Source organism: Pygocentrus nattereri, chromosome 9 (genome assembly GCF_015220715.1).
Source record: "Pygocentrus nattereri isolate fPygNat1 chromosome 9, fPygNat1.pri, whole genome shotgun sequence".
NCBI classification, from domain to species: Eukaryota; Metazoa; Chordata; class Actinopteri; order Characiformes; family Serrasalmidae; genus Pygocentrus; species Pygocentrus nattereri.
Window position 1 is genome coordinate 6,593,378 of NC_051219.1, and position 25,830 is coordinate 6,619,207.

The 25,830-nt window shown below is 38.7% G+C and overlaps 2 protein-coding genes across 5 annotated transcripts in view; one reads left to right on the forward strand and one right to left on the reverse strand.

Annotated features, from left to right (window-relative positions):
* The window catches only part of LOC108415618 (protein NLRC5-like), an 802,877-nt gene that overhangs the window by 31,082 nt on the left and 745,965 nt on the right, over positions 1-25,830 (forward strand).
* The window catches only part of LOC108415395 (NACHT, LRR and PYD domains-containing protein 3-like), an 843,678-nt gene that overhangs the window by 6,207 nt on the left and 811,641 nt on the right, over positions 1-25,830 (reverse strand). Inside the window, exons 3-8 of one of the 4 annotated variants that reach the window (XM_037540843.1) lie at positions 24,440-24,556; positions 20,833-20,949; positions 19,950-20,004; positions 18,267-18,468; positions 15,415-17,173; positions 7,389-7,562 (exon numbers count right to left, since the gene is read on the reverse strand). The exons of 1 other annotated variant lie outside the window; for it this stretch is intronic. In XM_037540843.1, coding sequence (XP_037396740.1) covers positions 7,389-7,562; positions 15,415-17,173; positions 18,267-18,468; positions 19,950-20,004; positions 20,833-20,949; positions 24,440-24,556 — 2,424 coding nt within the window. The remainder of the gene's footprint in view (positions 1-7,388; positions 7,563-15,414; positions 17,174-18,266; positions 18,469-19,949; positions 20,005-20,832; positions 20,950-24,439; positions 24,557-25,830) is intronic. 2 more of the 4 variants (XM_037540844.1, XM_037540833.1) reach the window with 2 other exon arrangements.

Genomic DNA, 25,830 nt, shown 5'->3' on the forward strand with positions numbered 1-25,830 from the left:
CTGTAACTGAACTCCAGAGCGAGCTAGCGAAGCTACGGGACAAGTGTGAGGATATGGAGGGAAGAATGAGGCGCGGAAACATTCGCATAGCCGGCATTGACGAGCGGCCGAATTCCGCCAGCCCTAACGAGGTCTCCAAAATTATCAAAGAAGTGCTGAAGATGGATCGGGACGTAAAAGTCGACCGCTCACACCGAACAGCTACATCCAAGAAACCGCGAGACAGTCCCCGCGTTATCATTGCTAAGCTGCATAACGACGGAGATGCCGCTGACATTCTGAGAAGAGCCAGGGACCACGCCCCGCTGACCTACAATGGCAAAAGGATCGCGATATTTCCAGATTACACTGCCAGCTTCGCCAAAGCTCGAGCTACTTTCACGGAGGCACGGAAAGCTCTGCGAGGACGGGGCGACGTGCGCTTTGGGTTACTTTATTTAAGATTTAAAATCACCTATAAAGAGGACAGTAAGGAATTTCGAGATCCCATAAAAGCCATGGATTACATGAAAGAGACTATTCTCCCCACTACAGACACTGAAACTTAAACTTGCACTAAAAGCTATGTTGAGGCAACTTGCACCCTAATGCTCGAACATTGTTTGCCTTTGTTTTAAGTTGCCTTTTCAACTAATAATTGTGAGTATGAACGCTTTGTTTTTCCATAATGGTAAGTTTCAGGAAAAATGCTCAACAGTGTTGCGTTTAACTACTCCCCTTATGTACAGTTAAAGCTAGAATTGCCTTACACATTTTGTATGAATATTTTTTGAAGATCTCATATGTCGTTAAAGTATGTACATTTACTTATATCTGCAAGAGCTTGAACTGCTATACATTATTTCTTTATATTTTCTCGTATCACTGGTATTGCACACAGCCAATTTTTGTGGCCTGTGTTTGTTGCCGTTCTAGGGTAATGGCTAGGGACTTAAACCCTCATTCTGCATCATGTTAGTAACATGTAAAGTTAGAGAAAGTTGTGTTTTTTGCGTTCTGATCCTTCTGTTCCCCGAGGATCTAACTACACTTAAACAAGCAACAGAGCATTTGTATGTCACTCTTGCAAGGTTTGGAAGTATTGTTTGGCAACGTCGTGGCACCCGCATTTTACGTCTTTATTTTGGGCTTTGGCATTTACCTTACCCAAATGACCAGCCCTGTATGTCAGCTGGTTGTCTTTGCCTCCAACACAATTTCTTAATGTCAAATATCTTATAAAATAGCCATGAGCACATTAACCGTAATAAGTTATAATGTGAAGGGTCTCCATAGTCTAATCAAAAGGAAGAAAACATTACTGCAACTCAGCCAATCAAGGTGTCAAGTAGCGTTTCTACAGGAAACACACCTATCAGATGATGAACATAAGAATTTGAGAAAGTCTTGGGCTGACAAAGTTTATTACTCATCACATTGTTCTGGTAGGAAAAGGGGTGTGGCCATATTAATACATAGGCAAATTAATTTCACCGAAACATTGGTACATAAAGACAGGGAGGGCAGACTTATATTGGTAAATGGGACAATTGATGGAACAGCAGTATCATTTATAAATGTTTACGCTCCCAACGAAGACATACCGGGGTTTGTCACGTCAGTATTTAACACAATTGCAGAACACAGTTCCGGTCTGCTGATTATGGGCGGAGATTTTAATTGTGTCATGTCAAACTTAGACAGACAACCCATTTCTCAAACACCCATATCTAGAATGGGTAAAATGCTTAAAAACTTATCCACAGAAGCCGGATTGGTGGATATATGGCGGTCCAAATTTCCCAAAAAGAGAAACTTCACCTTTTATTCGAACAGACATGCATCTTACTCTCGGATTGATTACTTTTTCACGGCTAAAGCTGAGTTACACAGAATCGAAGACATTACAATATTGCCCATTACAATCTCTGATCATGCACCTGTTGTGATCCAATGGGACATAGGCCTGACTACACCATTTAGGCAATGGAGACTTAACGCCTCCCTTCTTAATGATAAGGATTTCATTGCTCTCATCAAAACAGAGTTTAAGAATTATTTAGATACAAATAGAACACCTGAAACATCCCCTATTATGTTGTGGGATTGTGGAAAGGCTTATTTAAGAGGCAGCATCATCTCTTATGCAACAGCAAGAAAAAGGCAAAACGCAGCCAAACAGCAAGAATTAGAGGAAAGAATAAGAGTTCTGGAATATAAGCATAAACAGGGTAGATCACCCAACATTTTGAATGATCTAAATACAACCCGCAGAGAGCTCCATGCCTTATTATCAGAAAAGATTGAGGGAAACCTATGTTTTGTCAAACAACAGTATTATGAAAATGGAAATAGGGCAAGTAGACTATTAGCCTTTAGACTTAAAAAACAGCAATCCTCAAACGTAGTTCAAAAGTTAAATCTAGGAGATAAATCTATTGTAAAACCGAGAGAAAGAGCTGAAATGTTTGCAGAGTTTTATAAAATCTTGTACCAAGATACTGATACCTGTTCTGATGAGGCCAGTATAGCAAATTACTTACGAAATATAAATGTTTCTGAATTACCTGATACAGTAGCTAAAGAATTGGATAGGCCAACTGAGGAAGGAGAAATAAAACAAGTCATTTCATCCCTCAAGAATAATAAGTGTCCTGGCCCAGATGGTTTCATAAATGAATTCTATAAATGTTTTGGAGATATCCTCACTCCGCCTTTGTTGGATGCATATCGCTATGCTCTAGAAACCAAAACAATGGCACCATCGTGGTCTTATGCAACAATAGTAGTGTTGCATAAAGAAGGTAAGGACCCTACTAATTGTGGTTCATATAAACCATTGTCTATGCTCAATGGAGACGTACGTATTCTAACAACTATACTCGCTAGACGATTAAATTACATAATAACCCAAATTATACATCCAGATCAAACCAGATTTATTACTGGGAGGCACTATGGAAATAACTTAGGTCGTCTATTGAACATTATATCTCACCAAAAAGAGAAGAAGTCTAACACAACTATAATCTCTTTAGATGCCCAAAAGGCATTTGATCGCGTGTCATGGAAATACCTAATTCAGACATTAAAGAGGTTTAAATTTGGGCCCAATTTTGTAGATTGGATACACACACTCTATTCATCCCCGCAGGCGGCTGTCAGAGTCAATGGTTTTAGATCGGCAAGGTTTAACCTAGAGCGCGGCTGTAGGCAAGGATGCCCTCTGTCACCCCTTTTATTTGCAGTAAGTATCGAACCGCTGGCCCAACTTATTAGGGATGATGACGGCATTAGAGGAATTTTGATTGGCACAGAAGAACATAAAATCTCACTATACGCAGATGATGTTCTATTATATTTGACAGAGCCTGCATCATCAATACCACACTTAAAGGGAGTGATTTACATATACGGACATTTTTCTGGCTATAAAATAAACGTTGATAAGACAGAGGCAATGGATGTCAATGGCAATGTCCCACTGATGGTAAAGCAACAAAGTGGTTTTAAGTGGTCTAAAGAGGGCATCAAATACCTAGGTATTAATTATTTTTAATTAATTAATTATTAAACTTTTTCATTACATGATTTGTTTCACGCTAATTACAGTAAAATATTGGACATAATCAAAAATGATCTAGAGCGGTGGGCAGCGTTACCTCTCTCCCTTTTTGGCTGTATAGAAACTATTCGTATGAATGTTCTTCCAAGATTGCTATATCTATTCCAAATGTTACCAATAGTAATTCCTAAATCCACATTTGTTGAATTGGATAAAATAATCTCAAAATTTATATGGCAAAATAAGCGCCCCCAGATAAAATACAAAACAATCCAAAGAAGTAAGGCAGAAGGGGGACTCAATCTTCCTGTTTTAAAATACTATTTTTGGGCAGCTCAATTAAAGCCATTAATCTCATGGATCCAAAACGACACTCATACACGATGGCTGAGCATTGAACAAACAATGAGCCCTGAGCCGTTAAAGGTCTTGCCATTTCTAGATATTTCAATAAAGGGTCTGTCATTGTGGACTAGAACCACACTCAACATTTGGAATAAAGTTAGAGCTGCATTTAAGTTGCCTAAAGCACTTTAAATTTTAACCAGCATTGGACATATTAAATCTTTCACTCCTAACAGCTTAGATAAAGGCTTTGCAAAATGGGCTGATCAGGGGCTCATGTCTATTCATCAGTTAATTGATACAAACAATCTTGTGTCCTTTGAACAACTACGTAGACATTTTCAACTTCAAAAAAATAATTTCTTTAGATATTTACAGTTGCGCTCTTTTCTGACTACACACAAAGAATGGGAAAGAGTGCTGAACCCCACACCAATAGAAAATCTCTTAACCCAATTTCAAAAAGGTGAAGGGGATAAGAATTTGATAACAAAATTTTACAAGGTATTTTTATCAATGAGTCGACATGAACCTGTTCAAACAAAACAAAGATGGGAGGCAGAGACGGCCAAAACCATTACTGATGAAATGTGGGGGAGGGGGGGGCATGGACAGAGGTACATCAAACTACAAATTCAAATATGTGGCGGGAATTTAAGTGGAAAATTATCAGCAGATATTTCAGGCCACCGGATGTTGTCGCTAAGATGGACCCTAGAGTACCGAGCTTATGTTGGAGAAACTGTGGCACAGCAATACCTAACCACACACACATCTTCTGGTCATGCCCTAAATTACAAATCTTTTGGGACAAGGTGTATAGGACTATAAAGCAGATCCTCCAGGAAGTCATACCAAAGGATCCCACCGTCGCATTACTCGGTATCTTTCCAGCAGGTATACAGGGTAGAGCTAAATCATATCTCTTAAATATCTTTTTTGTAGCAGCCTTGAAATGCATTACTATTAAGTGGATGCAATTAGAGCCACCCACCTACAATGCTTGGGTCCAAAAAGTTGGCGAACTGTACCAAATGGAAAAAATAACATACTTACTAAGACTCCAAAGGCATGTTTTCAGTTTACGGTGGGACTGTGCTAGAGCTCTACTCAGGTAATGCCCCAGTTAGTAAACTTGTTGCTGGAATGTCTGGTACCGCGACCTTGCCACTTCAAGTAGATATTTTATTTAATCATTCATTTATTTTTCCTACTCTTGATTTATGTGATGCTGAAACCAAATGGAACCTGTTGTAAAACACTATTCTGAGATGTTTATTTTATTTTACTGAATGTCTGCACAATGCTCGCTAATTACCATCTGAAGCACAGTTGTATGATCTGCTCTGTTGTTAAAAATTCAATAAAAATTTTGGTTCTAAAAAAAAAAAAAAAGATATTGTGAACTGCAGAGTAAAAAACATCGGATTTGGTGGGAAAATCAGATTTGGGCCACTTTGACCTGCTGTGTAAATGTAGCCTTAGGAACCACACCTGGCTTAGCACTTACACATCTGCTGCTTCTACTACTGACTTCAGTACTTTTTACTCTGTTTTAGTCACAAAGACAAGAGAAAATATCTACTATTTAATTCCTACGTACAAAGTGCTGATCAGAGAACATGTGGTTTCTGTGTAATTACTATGGACAAAGTTACACTAGTTTACAGTCCTGTTACTACAATGTTACAACACTGTTACAGAGAACTTACCAGTAAACATACCAAGTAATACTGAATGTGTTACTGTACTGAAATAAAGGGACTTCATCTCATTTATTCTACTTCTAATTTAGATCTACTTCCTCTGTCACATATGCAGAAACTTACAGAAACACTGAATCACTAAAAGCTGAAATATTCCTGGAATTTCTCACATTAGTTACTCTGTACTTACACACTGAACTGGATCATTATGCACTAAATATTACTAGTAAGTCCAACAGATCATTAAATCCTGAGGAAGTAGTTACACATACCTGATACTCTTCATGTAGTTTTAGTAGTTTGTTATGTAAATTAATATAAATGTTCAAAATACGTTCCAGAAACCACCAAATATTTACTTATTAAATACTAGTTACTTACTGTAACATCATAAAAAGATCTGCCCAGTTTCCAGTCAACACTCTCACACTTTCTCTTTAACCTGGGAACCTTTTAAACACTATGAAATCAATGAATAATCTGCTGAATAATCTAATCTGTTAACGCTGCACAATCACAAGACGACGCCCGCGGATCTTAAACATGGAATCTGTTTAATTATCAGTATGTAAGTCCAAGTAAAACACAACCTCAGGGAAAATCCAATATTGTAGTCCGAAAACCAAACAGGGCTCAAAAACTGGAATAACCAAAACACACAGGCAACCGGAGCAAAAGGCCAAACCAAAAGAGTGAAATCCAGAAAGCAAAAGGTTCAAGACACCAAGTCAAACGGTCAGAAAATACTGGACAGTAGTAAAATATAACACCTCACAAAGAGCAGAACAAACCGGGACTATTTAAGCTCTGAGACAAACACACGCACAGGTGACCTGACCTAGAAATCAGGTGACTGAGAACAATGCAGTTACACGTGATTGGAGGAACTGGTGACGTCACCAGGACTGGAATTATGGGAAATGGAATCCTGGAGCGTGCTAGCCAAGGGAGGAGATCCCAGAATGTTATGTAAAAAACGATATATGTGTAAAGTAAGAACCAGAAAATTACTTCTAAATACCACAAATTTACCTTCATTAAATATTAGTTGACTTTAGTTCTGTAAAATAAGGATCTACCCAGTTCTCATTCACCAGTCTCACACTTCCTCTTTAAAGGGGAACTCCATCCATTCAGCTAAATGAATCAGTCATTTAACGCTTTAGATGTAAAAATCTTTCAGAGCAGTTTGGAGTGAAATGAGCCTTTCTAAAGAAATTTACAGTCAAAATTATTCACCATTATAGTTCTAGGAACCAGACGTTTTCATGTCTGCACTACAAATATCACCATTTTATCTGCTCCTAAATGACCAGTGAACTTACACGTATCTCAGAAGCTTTGATCTGTCACGCTGATCGTGGTGAACTAGTGCTAAACTGAAAAAATACATTTTCTTTAGGTACAATTTTTTCCTTACAACGCCCTGCAGGAACCTCTCCGCCCTAAATGCACTCTGGGGAACGGTCGGACTGCAGAGCTGCAAATTTACACACCTGCAGTTTCACTGCAGCAGAAACTGGATTCTAACTAGGAAAGAAACGTTCATGAGTGAAATAAATTAGTCGTCATTAAACACCCAACACATCTCACTGTTAGCCGTTAGCTTAGAACAGACTGGCTCTCCTTAGATTTTCAGTAAAGAGTAAAATTACTACAAGTACAAATAAACATCATGTCTCTCTTTCTGTCCTTCAAAAACACAAACACATACACACACACACACATGAACACATCAAGCCCAGAAATAGCAAAGTATGTTAAGGAGGCAGAAAAGTACAATGAATTAATACCTGAGTGTCTCCAGTTTACAGTGTTGATCCTCCAGTCCAGCAGAGAGCAGCGTCACTCCTGAATCACACAGACGATTTCCACCCAGATTCAGTTCTCTCAGACTTGAGGAGCTTGATCTGAGAACTGAGGCCAAAGCTGCACAGCTTCTCTCTGAGAGACGACACCGAGACAGCCTGTGACAAATGATATGAGATACATTATCATTACACCCTCAAATACAAACAGACCTACAAAACACTCACCAGGAAAAAAGACATTCTGACAGAAATCATCTCCCTGACTCACAAACACAGTTCACTATTACAGAGAAACCAGCTGAAGATCTAAAAACAGTTATTTCTGTGACATATGCACATATATATATATATGTAAAGAGAGAGAGAGAGGGAAAGAAAGTGCAAGAGAGAGGGAGACAGACAGAGAGAGTGAAAGGAAGAGAGATGGAGAGAGAGGGAAAAATGAGAGTAAAAGAGAAAAATGAGACAGAGAGAGAGAGAAAGAAAGGTAGAGAGACGGAAAGAGAGAGAGAGGGAAACATGAGAGAAAAAGAAAAATTAGAGAGGGGATGAGAAAGACATATGGAGAGAGAGAGAAAATATGAGAGGGATAGAGAGAGATGGAGAAACAGAGAGAAAAAAGACAGAGAAATAGGGACAGAGAGACAGAGAGAGAGAGTCAGAGACAGACAGAGAGACAGACAGAGAGAGATAGACAGAGAGAGAGAGAGAGAGATGATGATGATACTAATCTCTCTCTCTTTCCTGCATGTTCACTACCTGAATACCTGTGTTGAATATTATCCAGAGAAAAAAGATCACAAATGGTTAATCGGCTTAGCAGGTAAACAAATGTAATACTAACAAATAATGAATAAAAAGTTAAATAAATAAATAATTGTCTTCCAGCTTTTCCTGTTTTAATATGATAATGTCTCATAAAAAACTGCCGTCCGTAAAGAAATGGTTTGTGGAATTTGGTGTGGAAGAACTTGAATTGCCTGCTCAAAACCATGACCTCAACCCCCGTTAACACCACTCTAATAAATGACATGGTCAGCCAGTGGTGAACAACACCAGCTGGACGAACATTCAGGAGGAACTTTCTGAAAACTTTTTCAGCTCCACAGAATCATCAACAAAGCTTTTGTCTGAAACAGTAAAAGAGGAGCTGCTGATGTTCAGAAGTTCTGAAACTATTGCTATGAGCTCTATATGGTGGAAAGACAAGCTCAGATACTGACATGAAAACATCATCCCAACAGTGAGGAACGCTGGAGGGAGCATCATGAGTGGGGCTGTTCTGGACTTGGACGGACTGACATCATCAAGAGAAAAATGAAATCTCCAGTTTATCAAGATTTCCTACAGTGAGGATGACTGTCCACCAGCTGAAGCTCAGTAGAAGAAAGAACACTCAGCTGTTCCTCTTGAATGTTGTACAGGTCTGATCTGCAGATACTGAAAGAACTTTCTTCAGGTTTTTGCTGTCAAACGACTTTAGACCAGTTATTAAATACAAGGCTTCACTGAATTTGTCCACCAGCACTGTGAATGTTTAACTGGTGTGAACAATAAACACATGAAAGATTTTCATTGTTTGTGTGTGTAACCCTTTAGCTTTTTACTGAAAAGGGTAGGCCACGGTTTTGCTAGGTTCAAAAAGAAAGGAGGACAAGGAGACTGAGGACACAACGATAAATTTCCCTTTCAACACAACTATTTGTACTGATAAATCACCAAATTTACAAATCAAAATCACAGTAATGTACACTGAAAAGGGCCCAGCACAAAAAAAATGGAAAAAATGATATTAATGAGGAAAAGTAAATAAAACAAAATTAGAGCTCTTTGGGTATTTCTTTTTTTTCCTTCTGAAAAAAGTCAAGAGATCTCACTGTTCTAAAAAAAAACGAAGAGAGTTCAATTCCAGGACAACCTGAACTCAGTTATTCAGCTTGTTTGTTGCAGTCCAAAATGTGTGTGTATTCTCCAAAAAAAGTGTGTTGCTTATGAATGTGCAGGAACAGCTGGTTGAAGTCTCATCTGTAGCTCCGGCTCGGACTTTTCCCTATACGAAAGCAGAACGACTCGTCCACACGGGGTCTGGCTCGCCGCTCCGTTCTCCTAATAATCTGCACTCACGGGTTTCACAATCCAGAGCAGTTCAACAGAAAAAAAACAATCTATGCAACAAACAAACAACTGTTACTACTTCACATTACACACTTTTCTTTTACAGATTTAAATCTGAACGCTGCTATAAAATAACCACAATTCTCACATATAAAAAAACAAGTGAAATGCCCAACAGACATGTTTCTCCCTTATGAACAGTAAAAATAGCTTCAATACTTCAAATGACCTTATAGCTCTATGATAAATGACAACTTAGAGTCAAAGTGGTAGTTTAGAGGCTAATTTGCACATCACGTATCAAATTACAAGCATGGGTGTGACTAGCCCCACATACTGGTGCTAGCAGTTAGCTTGTTTTCCTCGTGCATCAACCATCAACTGACAAATACAAAATATTCTGCTGCTTAATAATCAAAATGAACTTAATCACAACTCCAATTGTTTTTTTCTCTCTCTTCAAAACTGTTTTTACACACTTCTGCCTTGAATTTGACATGTTTTAAAGTTAGAAACCGGCTAATAGAGTGACTAGCATAGCACTGAAACATATGACTCGCCGGAGCTGCACACCAAAATGAGGAATTCTCCATTAGAAACCCTCCAAAAAGAACACCAGCTTCTCCCAAAAAATGGGAAAAAACACTAATCCTTCTCACTACTTGACTGTAATGTCTTAAATCAGGTCAAACACTTCAGTTCAGTTCGTAAAAGAGGAGCAGCTGCAAGCTGCAACTCCAGCCTGCTCCGCCTTATTTTCTCTCTTCTAAACACTCGCCGTAACCGGTTGATCTTAACAGCGCTACGCTGCCCCCTACAGGAATGTGCTATGAACTTCAAGCAGTATAGAGCAGTAGAGAAAATGTCCTTTTGAGGTGGGTTACATGTGTTATTTGCTTTAGCATATTGTGTTTGTTTACTTGTGACTTACATGAAGAAAAAAATATATATGATGAAATAATGCAGAAAACTGAGTGATAAAGTACAGACATACTTTTATTTGCCACTTTATGCAAAACAATAATAATTGTGTGTTGTTTAGACAAAAACTACAATCTGTACAGTAGAGATGGTCTGTACTGAAGCTGAGCTGGAGCTTTTGGTTTATCAGACGATTCTTTTGAAAATCTTGATCTGTTGACTTGTTTACTGTTTACAGTGAAGGTTACCAAAATCAAAACATTTCCCTTTCAAAACTACAGCAGTCGGTCTCCTCAGATCTCAAACACTAACATAATATTGTTAAAAGAAGAGGTGATGAAGCACAGTGGTAAACAGGCCCCGTCCCAACTTTTCTGAAATGTGTTGCTGGCATCAAATTCAAAATGGGCAGATATTTAAAAACAATAACATTTCTCAGCTTCAACATTTGATATGTTGTCTTTGTACTATTGTCTATTAATTACAGGGTTTAAATCTGCAAATCAGTGGGTTTTTTTAACGCTTCGCACAGGTTCTCAACTTTTTTGGAAACGAGGCTGTAAAGTCATATAAGACAATAACATAAATTAAAAAGATAAATAATGAAGACGTAGAATTTTAATGAAACACCAAGTTAAAGAGAGACGTTAAATGTGTTCACTGAGCTTTACTCTCTGAAAGAGTCTCTCCACGTTTTCTGGATTTTACTGAAGGTGTTAGCAGAAGGTCAGTATCTGCAGATCTAAGATCTCATGCTGGAACATAAACAGACAGACTCTGTGATGTAAGTGATGCTTTAAGCTCATTTAGAGCCTTAAAAACTAGCAGAGCTTTAAATCTATCCTGAAAGATGCAGTCAGTGCAGCTCTTTCTAATCGGGAGTGATCTGATCTCTCTGGGTAGTTTTTGTTAGGATTCGTTCTGCTGCATTCACTGTAGAGGATGGACTGAAAGACAAGCACAGATGTCCCCGTCTGTCCAAGCTTCATCTTCAAATTACTCATTACAAATATTAAAGCCACAGATTTTTTAATCAGTCAAAATATTATTGTTAGTGAAACTGCAAACAACCAAGATGCAAATTACAGTTGGGGGACAGGGCAGAGGGAGGGGTGGTTCTGGGGGATTCTAGTCCCCCCCAGCTGGACCCCATGAAGGTCTCAAAATCTAATTCAGGTGTTTCACTGACAGTAACCTTATGATGTTAATCTGTCTGGGAAAAACAGAAGCTCACATTCAAATTCAGGGAAAGGTCTTTGTTCAGCTGCTTCACTCAGGAAATGGTGAGATTCTGTCTTTGATTTTCTTCACTAGCTAGTGATGCAGCACTACTCTGCCTCAGGGTGGCGCTGTTGCAAACTGCAAACAAAGTTGATCCTTCATAGCCTATTAACTGTAACTAAGCCTGGGACACCTCTGAACAACTTTACTATGTGCTATAGCATATTTACAAATCTAAGAAACTGACCAAGAGACTGAGAGAAAGAGTGAACTGTGCCTCATTTCTAAACCAAAGACAGAAGAGAAGATGTGTGAGATCTCAGTGAATGTGTGGAAGAGCACATTACTAAACTAGAAAAGAGCATTTCCTAAAGAAGAAGTATTAAACCAAACATTGTCGCCATTAAAGCTCATCAGTGCCTTTATGGTGAATGAGTTAGCAGCCAGTCAGTGCTGGAGTAGCCAGACAACATGTAAACCCCCAAACACCAGGGGTCATTTCACACACTGCCAACAACTATACAATGTCATCTTTTAAGGACTCGTATCAATTATTAATCTAAACCCCACACAGCACTAAAAGCCTGTTTTTACTCTGTACATTTAACACTGAAGACATTCACCATTTAGAGAAACTGTAAATGGAGGAAAACTGCAGGTACAGAATAAAAGACCAGAGCTTCACCTAATGGAATATAAATATCCATAAATCATCACTAATCTTCCTTTTTTAAGGCTTTTTAGAGAAAGTTGGTAGAGATTGAGCTCAGGTTTATTACTGGATCCTAAAATCCTTCTATTTTAGTTTTGCTTGATCTCAATGCAGCTTTCAAAACATCTGATCATACGATTCTAATCCACCTTCTTGAAAAGTCCATTTCAACGTTTCTAGTGGAGTCACTAAAGGTTTAATTTCAGAGTTTTGCTTTTTTCATTATGCATGTTACTGTTAATGTCATCAGAACACATTAGATCAATTTTCATAGCTATGATAAATGATACACTACTGAGACTCCAGTCTCCACTCCCTCTGTTGACAGGCTGACCAGCTGTGGGTCAGATATTTCTCAGTGTAATGCTCTTCACATCACTGCTGTTCTAAAACAATGAATCTGGTTAGCTGTGTCATTTAGAATTGATGTTTATTAAAGTTTATTATTTGACTGAAAGTTAGTTTACTTGTTTTAAAAGGTCAAAAAGTCCTTAAAGCACATGCATACCTCACTGGAGATACTGACCTTCTGCAAACACCCCTAAAATACCACCTTTTACTAGACAGTCAAGCTCAGTAAGTTCTTGATTCTTTTACATTATTTACATTCACTGGCCACTTTATTAGGTTCAGTTGCTTGTTAACACAAATAGCTAATCGACCAATCACACGGCTGCAGCTCAGTGCATTTAGGCATGTAGAGGTGGTCAAGACGACTTGCTGAAGTGCAGACCGAGCATCAGAACGGGGAAGAAAGGGGATTTAAGGGACTTTGAACGTGGCGTGGTTGTTGGTGCCAGACGGGCTGGTCTGAGTATTTCAGAAACTGCTGATCTACTGGGATTTTCACGCACAACCATCTCTAGGGTTTACAGAGAACGGTCCAAAAAAGAGGAAATATCCAGTGAGCGGTCAGTTGTGTGGACGAAAATGCCTTGTTGATGTGAGAGGTCAGAGGAGAATGGGCAGACTGGTTCCAGATGATAGAAAGGCAACAGGAACTCAAATAACCAACCAGAATCTCTGAGGAACGTTTCCAACACATTGTTGAAAGTGTGCAATGAAGAATTAAGACAGTTCTGAAGGCAAAAGGGGGTCCAACCTTTTTACTAGCATGTACCTAATAAAGTGGCACGTGAGTGTATTATTGTCAGATTTTTTATTTTATCATACTTTTTCGTTTTTTACTGTTCTTGAATTTTATTGTTTGTAAAACACTTTCAGATGCTTCTTGTATGAACAGATTCTTGGAATGGCGTATTATTATTTTAAGGAGAATGTAAATTCGAGTACTCGTTTATATCAATGATTATTCAAAGCCTTTAAAGAGCTGTTCAGGAAAATCCTATTGACTAATTATTTTAATTAATTACAGAAAATACTGAAAGACCCACTGGACACTGCAGGACCCAATATGCTCAGTAATCTATTTCTAGTGAATTTTTCAGCAGATTTTGAATTAATTTCTTCAAGAAACAGGCTTTTTGACCTATTTTCACGTAGAGTGGCTCAGCTACCCGACACAGTCAGGTGAAAAGGAATTCCTGTATATATGCTGGGGTTTGGTGTTCAGTGTAAATGAAAAATGAAATTTGATATCTTGGGTAAAACTGTTTTATTCTACAACTGTATTATTCTTAAAGTGCTTGAATTGGTCCCATCCTAAAGACTGAAAAACAGACCTTAAACCTAAACCTTAAAAGCAGTGTTTCCCATATCATTACATCACGTGCCACATGGCTGGGAGGAGATTCACTTCATAAACAAAAGTTTGTGGACACCCCTCCTAGTTACTGAGTTCAGGAGTTTCAGTCAAACTCACTGCTAACGTGTATAAAATCAAGCACATAGCTTTGCAGTCTAGATAGAAAAATCACTGGCAGTAGAATAAGTTAACGTTGGCTCTTCAGTGTCTGGCTCTACTCACCTATATAGGGCGTTATATGTAGCCCTGTCTTAATTTAATTGATGACATAAAGGTATGGTGCAGATTAACTGGCACAAACAGCCGAGTTTTGAATTGGTTAAGTTTTAAATTGTATAGTGGCTCCGTATCCTGGCACTGGAGAACCCCTGTCCTGCACTGCTTTAGAGGGGACACTTTGGAAAAGCAGTGATGGCTGATTATTGAATTCACAGTAATTCACTGCAAAAATGCAAAAAATGTTTAGATGTAAAATATATCTTGATGAAGCAGATGCTGCTGTAATGTTTACTTCTGTTCCTCGCTGTTGCTGTTTGGTGCTTTTCTTCTATTAATATGTTTCTTTAAAAATTTCTTCCTGCTTTAATGAAGTTCTGAAATTCTCTTCTATTCCTCTACTGTCATCTTCTGCTTCAGCCACTGCTCTCCCTCAGCCCCCCGAGCAGGACACCCACCTGCCTCATAATACACTGCTCTGATCAACGAACAAGGAGATCCACAAAAACAATATATATGATGTCTTTTCAGATCATTTTAGGAAACCCACTAAATAAAAAACATAAGTTTTAAAAAATAACACTTTTTGTTTTTTGGGGTTTTTTTTTGTTTTTTTTTCTTCCTCACCAAGGAACCAAAGCAGGCTCTTCCTCACTTCCTCAATCTGCTCCAATACTGTACCACCTTCTGCCTCTAATATTCTACCATATTCAGTAGAACACCTTTCATTCTGTCCTCTTTTCTTTGATTGAGGTTTTAAAATAGTCAATAAAGAAGTATTAATAGTGTTATTTCTGAAAATTGAATGTTTTTATTTGGTGGGTTTCCAAATCTTAAAAGTTTAAAAAGGTAACTGTGTCCTGAATATTGCCTGTTCAAAATGTAACTTGGACTGAACTCAGAACCTCATTTCTTTCTACTTGTACACTTTTACATCCCAACCCTGCACATTGTAGTGATTTCCTGCACCAACACATCCACTTGAACTCAGTAAGGGCTTGTTAATCAGGACAGGGGTTTTCTGGACTGCATTCCACTAAAATCATGGAATACTTTACACCTAAAATTACTCTTAAAATAAACAGTACAGTAAAATGTGTAATAATGAAAATACTCACACAGCTTTTCTGGATGCTGTAACGACTGGCAGAAGCCTCAGAAGACATTCCTCTGATGGGTCATATTTACTCAGATTAAACACGTCCAGCTCTTCCTCTGAGTTCAACAACACAAACACCAGAGCTGACCACTGAGCAGGAGAGAGGGTGAATCCAGACAGACGGCAATATTTTCCTGTGTTCAGGTATGTCTGGACTTCCTGCACTAGAGAGTGGTCATTCAGTTCATTCAGACAGTGGAACAGATTGATGTATTTCTCTGGAGAGAGATTCTCCCTGAGCTTCTCCTTGATGTACTCAACTGTTTCCTCTCTGCAGTTAGAAGTGCTTCCTGTCTGAGTCAGCAGGCCTCGCAAGAGAGTCTGATTGGACTCCAGTGAGAGACCCAGGAGGAAACGGAGAAAAAGGTCCAGGTGTCCATTCTCACTCTGTAAAGCTCTGTCCACTGCACTCTTGAGAAAATCAGTCATTGTTGATTTTGAATGTGTTTGATGGTTCAGCACATTTCTGTTCTGAGAAATAAAGGAGAAAAATACAAACAAAGCAGCCAGAAACTCCTGAACACTCAGATGGACAAAGCTGAACACCTTCCCCAGGTGCAGCCCCAACTCCTCTCTGAAGATCTGAGTGCAGACTCCTGAGTACACTGACACTTCTCTGACATCAATGCCACACTCTCTCAGGTCTTCCTCATAGAAGATCAGGTTGCCTTTCTCCAGCTGTTGGAAAGCCAGTTTTCCCAGAGCCAGAATCATCTCTCTAGTCTGCTGAGGATCAGTGTCACAATTTCCATGGTACTTTTGGTCTTTGTGTTTGATCTGAAAGATCAGGAACTGTGTGAACATTTGAGTCAGAGTCTTGGGGATCTCTCCACTCTCTGCTTCACCCAGCATCCTCTCCAGAACAGTGGCTGCAATCCAACAGAAGACTGGTATGTGGCACATGATGTAGAGGCTTCTTGATGACTTCATATGTGTGATGACTCTGTTGGCCACACTCTGGTCACTGATCCTCTTCCTGAAGTATTCCTCTTTCTGTGGGTCACTGAATCCTCGTACCTCTGTTACCTGGTCAACACACTCAGGAGGGATCTGACCACATGCTGCTGGTCGAGAGGTGATCCATAGAAGAGCAGAGGGAAGCAGATTCCCTTTGATGAGGTTTGTTAGCAGCACATCCACTGAGGCTGACTGTGTTACATCAGACAAGCTCTCATTGTTCTGGAAATCTAGAGGAAGTCGACTTTCATCCAGACCATCAAAGATGAACAAGACTTTGTACTGATAATAATCTGCTGGTTTTAATTGTTTTATGTCTGTGAAAAAGAGACGAAGAAGATCAACCAGACTGAGTTTTCTACTCTTCACTGAGTTCAGCTCCCTAAAAGGAAGTGGAAATATGAAGAGGATATCCTGATTAGCTTTTCCTTCAGCCCAGTCCAGAATGAACTTCTGCACTGAGACTGTTTTTCCAATTCCAGCAACTCCATTAGTCAGTACAGTTCTGACGGCTGTGTCTTTAAAGAGGTCACTGCAGTTGATGGGTCTCTCCTGTGTTGCTGGTCTCCTGGACGCTGTCTCAATCTGTCTCACCTCATGTTCATTATTGACCTCTCCACTCCCACCTTCTGTGATGTAGAGCTCTGTGTAGATCTCATTCAGAAGTGTTGAGCCTCCATGATATGCGATTCCTTCATTAATTCTCTGGAATTTCTTCTTCAATGTGGATTTGAACTTTTGATGACAAGCAGGAGCCAGTTCTGAAAAAAGTTTATTACAATAAACAATAACAATAAACATGTTAATGTCTGACATCCTTACTACAAACACAGTAACACACATTACCCTTCTATCAACACGGAGCACAATATTAAACTGAACTGTGCTCTATGGTTCTCTTGTCTAGGAACCATCAGCAAAATTAAATACCCACAATTAATTTAGATAATAAAGGATCATCTTCCTGCTCTTTTGTCCTGAAGAAATTCCTTCCAGATTGTTTATATTTAACTTTCCAGAATTCCTCTGCTCAGTTTACTCATCACTTATAAAAATAATGAACTTCATTATGGAAAAGAAATAATGGAATGTGCTCTGTATCAGAGAAAGTGTGTCAGAACAGAGCGTATATGTACAAATGGGTGGAATTAGTGATTCTGAGATTACAGGCTAAAGACAGGAATGGGGCCCCCTGGTGGCACATTTTTAAACTAGTGGAGGCTCTGGGTGGTCCCCCAGTGGCACAGCCCACTACACTGCACAAAATGATGTTTTGGAAGTGAAATCATCTTCAATCTATTCAATATCCCTAATTTCAATATCTAATTTTGAGATTGGAGTAAGAATATTATTAGAGTACTTAAAAAGCCCAAATCCTACATTTATCTTGTATTTTATTTTTTTAATAGTTCATCACTTATAATGTTTGTGTGGGCTTTGTTTTTATATTTTGACTGTATGGACTGGAGAGTGAATGGTATGTTTTCAAATTTAACAAAATATGCATAAAACATAAAAAGTCTTTAAAAAAGGAAAATTAGTTTTTTCATTTTAACTTATTTCTAGACATTTATACTTTTTATCAGTAATTTTATTGAGTAAAATTTTCTCATGATATTAACAGATAATTTAACTTCTTTTAAGACAAATCACTGACACAAATAAAATCATCTGCCAATACAGTGAGATAATTTCACTTAATAAAATTACTAAAATAATAAAATAAATAAATTTAACACGCACAATAAATCTACTTTGTATTCTCATGGGGACCCTAAGCCTCATGCAAAGACCACCACTGTATATACAGGCTTTCCAGAACTGCTCAGTGTTCCAGTGGGACAGAGTTCTTACTGGTCTGTAGTGTGCTGGCGAGGTCTGTCTGATTCATGTTCCTCAGGACGTGCAGTGCGATCTGCAGTGTTCCTTCTCTGACAGTCTGATCCACCTCACCCTCCACCTCCCTCTCAGAGCATGCTGGGAAATCTGGACTCAGCACCTTCTTGAACCTCTTCAGCTGATTCTTCACCAGAGAGATGACTTTGTTCTCCAGTTCCTGATTGGACATGAACATTAACAGAGAACAGCTGAAACACCACCATGTCATAGTTCAGTGGTTCTCACATCAGGACCACTGAGAAACTTTAAAACTGGTCTGCAGAGATTTTTTATTTAATAAAACACTTGATAAAAACAACAAACTGCTCAAATCACATCAGTCTACTACATATTATATAGCTGAAAACTTGTGGTGTGAATTGAAGAGGGACGTCCACAAACGAAGACTGAAGAACATTAAGGAAGTGGAAACGTTCTGCATGGAGGAGATGGTCTGAGACCCCTCAACAAGTGTTCTCCACCTTTGATAAGCATTACAGAAAACAGCTCAGTGCTCTTATTCTCTCCAGAGAAGGCCAGCGAAGTGTTACTGAAGAAAACATGTTTCTGTTGTTGTTCCAGATCACAGTGTAGAAATTAAAATATGCTGCTGACCCATTTCTTTATGCTGGACATGTCACTCACTGCACGTGTGACTTATATAATATACTGACTGCAGCTCATTTTCATGAAGGCTGCCAGTGATTCTGGAGCTGAATATAGGCAACATGCTGTTATCTGAAACTTTCACAGCTATAGACTTTATATTCTAATTACCAATGTTTTTTATTGAGAAATGTGGATTTTTAAATATTTTATCAATTTTTAATAATTTATTTTAATTGTTTGTTATGGAAAGTTAAGCAAAACTAAATGGGACAATATGTATTTAGAAAAACTGATAAATACTGTCTAACTGTGTTATATGGTCTCTAATACACATCTACTATATTAGTTACAGTTTATTCACTTTATTCAGTTCCAGTTTTAACACATTTACATTTAGGAGGCGAATGACGATTCACAGAACACAAAAGATATTTTGCAGCGCTGTTTCTGGACCACAGGGTGATTTTTTCCAGTCAGAATGTTCAGAATGTAGTACGACTGGTAAAGAATCACTTTAAAGACCTTCTTTGATGTCAAACGCACAGATGAACAGATTCATTTGTGTCACACTGTAACATCAATTACGTTTATTACAGGGTTTATGAATGAAGAGACCGTCACATAAAAGGAGGCCCTGAGTCGATACAGCATTCAACATGTGTGCTGATAAAGAATTTTGAGCAGGCAGTGCCAATGTAGACATGCTGTTAGATCTTAGGTAGTTACCTGGTACTAACATTAGTCTCTATGGACTCTTAACCAAATCATACATACCACTGATTAAAGATGACCAGACAGTATTGATGGGGATCAGTATCAGATCTCAGAAGGAAAAAGAATGATGTGATCTAACCCTGTAACAAACCTATCCTGAAACAGCCCTCAGTCACACTGTGTGATGTGATGTTAGCTGTGTAGGTCTTCCTGTGGGGTAGTGGAGTGTTGGAGTAGTTAATACTACAGGCTGATTGGAGATTAATGTGAGATTCTCAGGAGAAAATAAACACAGTTTACCCACAATTATATGCATATACATGTACAAACACACACCTGGAATATGGACTCCAGATGGGTCATGTTGATCTTTGCTCTCTCCTTTTGGGCGCTATGGAAAAGCAGGAAAAAAACTAAATATTAATCTATATGATATTTATACAGCATGAACCACTAAACAGACCAACAGGTAAAAGCTTTCTTTTTTGTTTCTTTAATTTTTATTTATTTTTTAAATTATTATTATTATTATGATTATTATTATTGTTTCTTTTTTTTCTCCCTTCTTCTCTTTCTTTCCTGTCCTCTTTTTTCTCTCCTTTATTGCCTGTCAGGCCTGGCCAAACAAATAAAATACAAACATTAACAAGAATAGGCTTTAGTAACCTATAGAGCTGTTCTTGTGAAAACAAATATGTTCGGTACATCAGTGCATTCGGATTACCATTCCGTTCGCAAAAATTGCCAGACATGACAGGTTAAAAAAAAAAAAAAAAATTCTCACTTGTTCAAATTCAGCTCATAAACAATAATAGAGTAAATCTACTCAACGTTACTAGAACTAATAATAACTATAGTGGTACATGATTTGTTGTCCAGTAGCTTATAAATAGAAAAATTCATCTGTGGTAAAATCATAACTCTGGAGCCATTTGAGAATTCATGTGTAAAAAGTAGGAAAATGATGGTTAATCCATGATAAAGAGGATTAACAGACATAAAGCTCAGCTCTTCTCTTAAACAGGGAATCTACCAGTAGCTCTTATTATAGTGATCTGAGATGGATTGGCTATGCCTTGATCCAGACATTAGGGGGCGATCACGGGCTTTTCCTCATTCTAGATAAAGCCATCTATGGGGAAACTGCACTGGTGTTTACAGGTGGTCTTTTACTCCCTCTATTCAGGGGGGTAACAAATATCCATGATGCTGTACTCACCTCAGTTCAGGTGAAGACTCTCCCTGTTTGAAGTTCATGCCTTTACCCATTGACTGATCACTCTTCATAGACACACAGCTGGGCTCAGGAGAGTCTGGTCTCTCACTCTGAAAGTGACTAAAACACATTCAACCATCTGTTAAGAGCCGTAGTCTTTACTGCGTCTCCCACCATCACACAGTGACTTCATCTCTTATTACACTCAGTCATTTCTCTAAACACTCTTTGGAGAAGGTGAAGTGGAAGCTGCTACTTTTTCCTTCTACATTTGGCCGACACACGTCAGAGTGACACACATGTATTACACACTTTCTGTGAATGGACTTCATTTTATGGCTTGAAAGTCTTTAAAACTTCACTTTCTTCTTTGGTGTTTTTGACACAGTATTAATCAAAGTCAGTGCTGAACCTTCAGGAAAGGTTATTTTCCCACATCAGGCTGTCAGATTAGATACTATATAAGCTGTTTTACCCAGAAATCAGTGGGTAACAGGGGTAAACAGAGAGATCATATTCCTCATTAAGCTGATATTAATGCAGTAAAAACACATAAAATAAGTTGAAAAATTGTTTTAATTACAACCCCAATTCCAATGAAGTTGGGATGTTGTGTAAAACAAATATAAACACAATCCTTTTCAACCTATATTCAACCTTGAATACACTACAAAGACAAGATATCTAATGTTTAAACAGATAACCTTTTTTTGTGTTTCGCAAATATTCACTCATTTTGAAATTGATGCGTGCAACATGAACCAAAGAAGTTGGGACAGGGGCAACAAAACAAAACATTCCACAGGTAAACAAGTTAATTGGAAACAGGTGAGTGTCATGATTGGGTATAAAGGCAGCATCACTGAAAGGCTCAGTCATTCACAAGCAACGATGTGAACAACTGCGTTAGCAAGTAGTCCAACAGTTTAAGAAAAACGTTTCTCAATGTGATATTGCAAGGAATTTAGGGATTTCATCATCTACAGTCCATAATATCATCAAAAGAGTCAGAGAATCTGGAGAAATCTCTGCAAGTACGCAGCAAGGCAGAAAATCAACACTGAATGCCCGTGACCTTCGACCCCTCAGGCGTCACTGCATTAAAAACCGACATCATTCTGTAACGGATATTCCCACATGGGCTCAGGAACACTTCAGAAAACCACTGTCAGTGAACTCAGTTCGTCGCTCCATCTACAAGTGCAAGTTAAAACTCTGCCATGCAAAGCGAAATCCATATATCAACACCACCCAGAAACGCCGCCGGCTTCTCTGGGCCCGAGCTCATCTGAGATGGACTGACGCAGAGTGGAAAAGTGTCCTGTGGTCTGACGCGTCCACATTTCATATTGTGTTTGGAAATCATGGACGTCGTGTCCTCCTGGCCAAAGAGGAAAAGGACTGTCCGGATTGTTTTCAGCGCAAAGTTCAAAAGCCAGCATCTCTGATGGTGTGGGGGGGTGTTAGTGCCCATGGCAGGGGTAACTTGCACATCTGTGAAGGAACAATAAATGCTGAAAAGTACATACAGGTTTTGGAGCAACATCTGCTGCCATCCAAGCAGCATCTTTTTCAGGGATGTCCTGCTTATTTCAGCAAGACGATGCCAAGCCACATTCTGCATGTGTAACAAAAGCGTGGCTTCGCAGTAAAAGAGTGCGGGTACTAGACTGGCCTGCCTGCAGTCCAGACCGTCTCCCATTGAAAATGTGTGGCGCATTATGAAGCACAAAATATGACAACGGAGACCCCGAACTGTTGAGCAGCTGAAGCTGTACATCAAGCAAGAATGGGAAAGAATTCCACCTACAAAGCTTCAACAATTAGTGTCCTCAGTTCCCAAATGATTGAGTGTTCTTAAGGGGAAAGGTGATGTAACACAGTGGTAAACACGCCCCTGTCCCAACTTCTTTGGCACGTGTTGCAGGCATCAAATTTAAAATGAGTGAATATTTGCAAAAAACAATAAAGTTTATCCGTTTGAACATTAAATATCTTGTCTTTGTAGTGCATTGAATTGAATATAGATTGAAAAGGATTTGCAAATCATCGTATTCTGTTTTTATTTGTGTTTTACACAACGTCCCAACTTCACTGGAATTGGGGTTGTAAAATGTTGTCATTAAAATATTTCTTTTAAGCCATTATCATTTCATTTAAATGAACTGATGGATATAAATGGGTAAGATGTTTGAGCTTTTAGCCTAAAATAAGCAGCACTCAGCAATTACTAGCTTGACAGGGAGCACATGCTGCATGCTAACTACTAATTACCATATAGTTCGCATAAATTAAACAGACATTTTTATTCTAGTAATAATGTTGGTAACAGTGTTGAACAGTCGAGCTTTACTGCAGTCAGATCAGTGTTTTGTGTGTAATTTGAGAAAACAGAATAAAAACACTGACTTGTTTGATGGTTTTACTGCAGAAAACAAGAAGATGATGCAAATTCCTGTTTATATCATAATTAATGAAATGGGGAAATGGGGAACAGGTTTGGGTAACAGAGGTGCACATAAAATGTGGGACACAGGTTAAAGTGACTTTATATTGAATTAAATTAATAAAGAAAAATAATTATTTTAATATTAAGTTGCTTGGAATTTGACCAAATAACAGAGATGTGTGAGAAGTTAAAGGACAAACCAACATAAAGAGTCTCTGAAGGACGTTGGACCTCCAAGAGTGACAGGAACAGCTTTATTGTGACTTGCTGTGGATTCTACAAGTCTCTGGAACTGTACTGGAGGGACGGAACAGCGTTCTTCCAGAAGATATTCCCTCAGTTGGAGGTGGAGAGCGCTGTCTAACACGCTGCTCCAAAATCTCCCATAGCTGTTCAACTGGGTTGAGATTTGGTGACTGTAAAGGCCGCAGCACAGCCCAGACACCTAAAGGCAGATGTCACTGTAGTCCCTGTTTCTATGGAAACACTGGCCAGATGAGCAGCCTTTGTGACTGAAGCTCTGTGTCCAAAAATGAACCCAATTTCACAGCCATTTACATCCAAAGCTGAGGTCAGATGGGTCAGCTCAGCATTTTTATTCATACCCCAGAGCACAGTGGGATATTATTTACTTAATTCTATCATCCAGCACACCTGTCTGGAAGCATCTGCACACGGATTGTTTCTCCACTCATTTATTTTTCTTTAAATTTCTCACTTGTTCAAACCAAATTCAGCTCAGGATAAACAATGATAGAGTAAATCTACTCTACGTTACTAGAACTAATAATAACTATAGTGGTACATGATTTGTTGTCCAGTAGCTTATAAATGGAATAATTAATCTGTGGTAAAATCATAACTCTGGAGCCATTTGAGAATTAATGTGTAAAAAGTAGGAAAATGATGGTTAATCCATGATAAAGAGGATTAACAGACATAAAGCTCAGCTCTTCTCTTAAACAGGGAATCTACCAGTAGCTCTTATTATAGTGATCTGAGATGGATTGGCTATGCCTCGATCCAGACAGTAGGGGGCGATCACGGGCTTTTCCTCATTCTAGATAAAGCCATCTATGGGGAAACTGCACTGGTGTTTACAGGTGGTCTTTTACTCCCTCTATTCAGGGGGGTAACAAATATCCATGATACTGTACTCCCCTCAGTTCAGGTGAAGACTCTCCCTGTTTGAAGTCTATGTCTTTACCCATTGACTGATCACTCTTCATAGACACACAGCTGGGCTCAGGAGAGTCTGGTCTCTTACTCTGAAAGTGACTAAAACACATTCAACCATCTGTTAAGAGCCGTAGTCTTTACTGAGTCTCCCACCATCACACAGTGGCTTCATCTCTTATTACACTCAGTCATTTCTCTACACACTCTTTGGAGAAGGTGAAGTGGAAGCTGCTACTTTTTCCTTCTACATTTGGCCGACACACGTCAGAGTGACACACATGTATTACACACTTTCTGTGAATGGACTTCATTTTATGGCTTGAAAGTCTTTAAAACTTCACTTTCTTCTTTGGTGTTTTTTTTTTGTATAGATATATTTATTGAAAATGTACAAAACTTCAGTAGAGGATAACAGTTAGTGAACATAACAACAGTACATTTCTTTTTTTTTTTTTTTTTTAGAAAGGAAAAGATAAAAAAGAAGAGGAAAAAATAAAGAAAAAAAAAGAGAAAAACCCACCCACCCCACCCCTCTCTCTAAACCCCAGTGTATAAATTAAATTTTACATTTGCATTTGACATAAATGGCCATTAAAGATAAAATATAAGAGCTACAAGCAGACCAGTGAAGAGTGATGCAAATCAGTCTCGCAAGTCCAGTCGTGTTAGAATGTTTAAAAAGGGAGACCATGTCCGATCAAACTCTGTTAGAGTCCCCCGTACTGAGTGGAGGATCTTTTCAGGAGTACAGTATGATAGCAGTTCGTTAATCCAATGTTTCTGGCTTGGAGGTTCTGTAGATTTCCAGTTTTTAAGTATACATTTTTTGCCGCGGTGGATGCCAGCAGAATAAAGTGTTTCTTGCACGGAAGTAGTTCCAGGGACGTAACATCTCCCAAGATCCAGATCTTAGGGTCAGAGTCCAGACATAGTCCACACACCTCTGAGGTTATTGTAATCACACTATTCCAGTAGGTCTGCAACTGCGAACAATTCCAAAACATATGAACAAGATCCCCAACAACTGTTTTACACCTTTGGCACTGGTCAGAGATATCATTATTGAGTTTATTCAACCTATATGGAGTATAATATGTACGATGGAAAATGTTAAATTGAATTTGTCTGTGTTTAGTAGATACCAGTACTGTTTGAGATAAATTCAGTAATCTGCTCCAGCTATCGTCTTCATATGTACATCTTAGGTCTGATTCCCATTTTGATTTTTTTGAACACTTCTCATAAGCTGATAAGTTATCAATTACAGTCTTATAGACACAAGAAGTAAGACGTTTAGTGGAAATGCGTTTGGGATCCAACAGACACGTTTCGAGTAAGGTTTCCTCTGGTTTACTTGGGAATATCCCTAATGA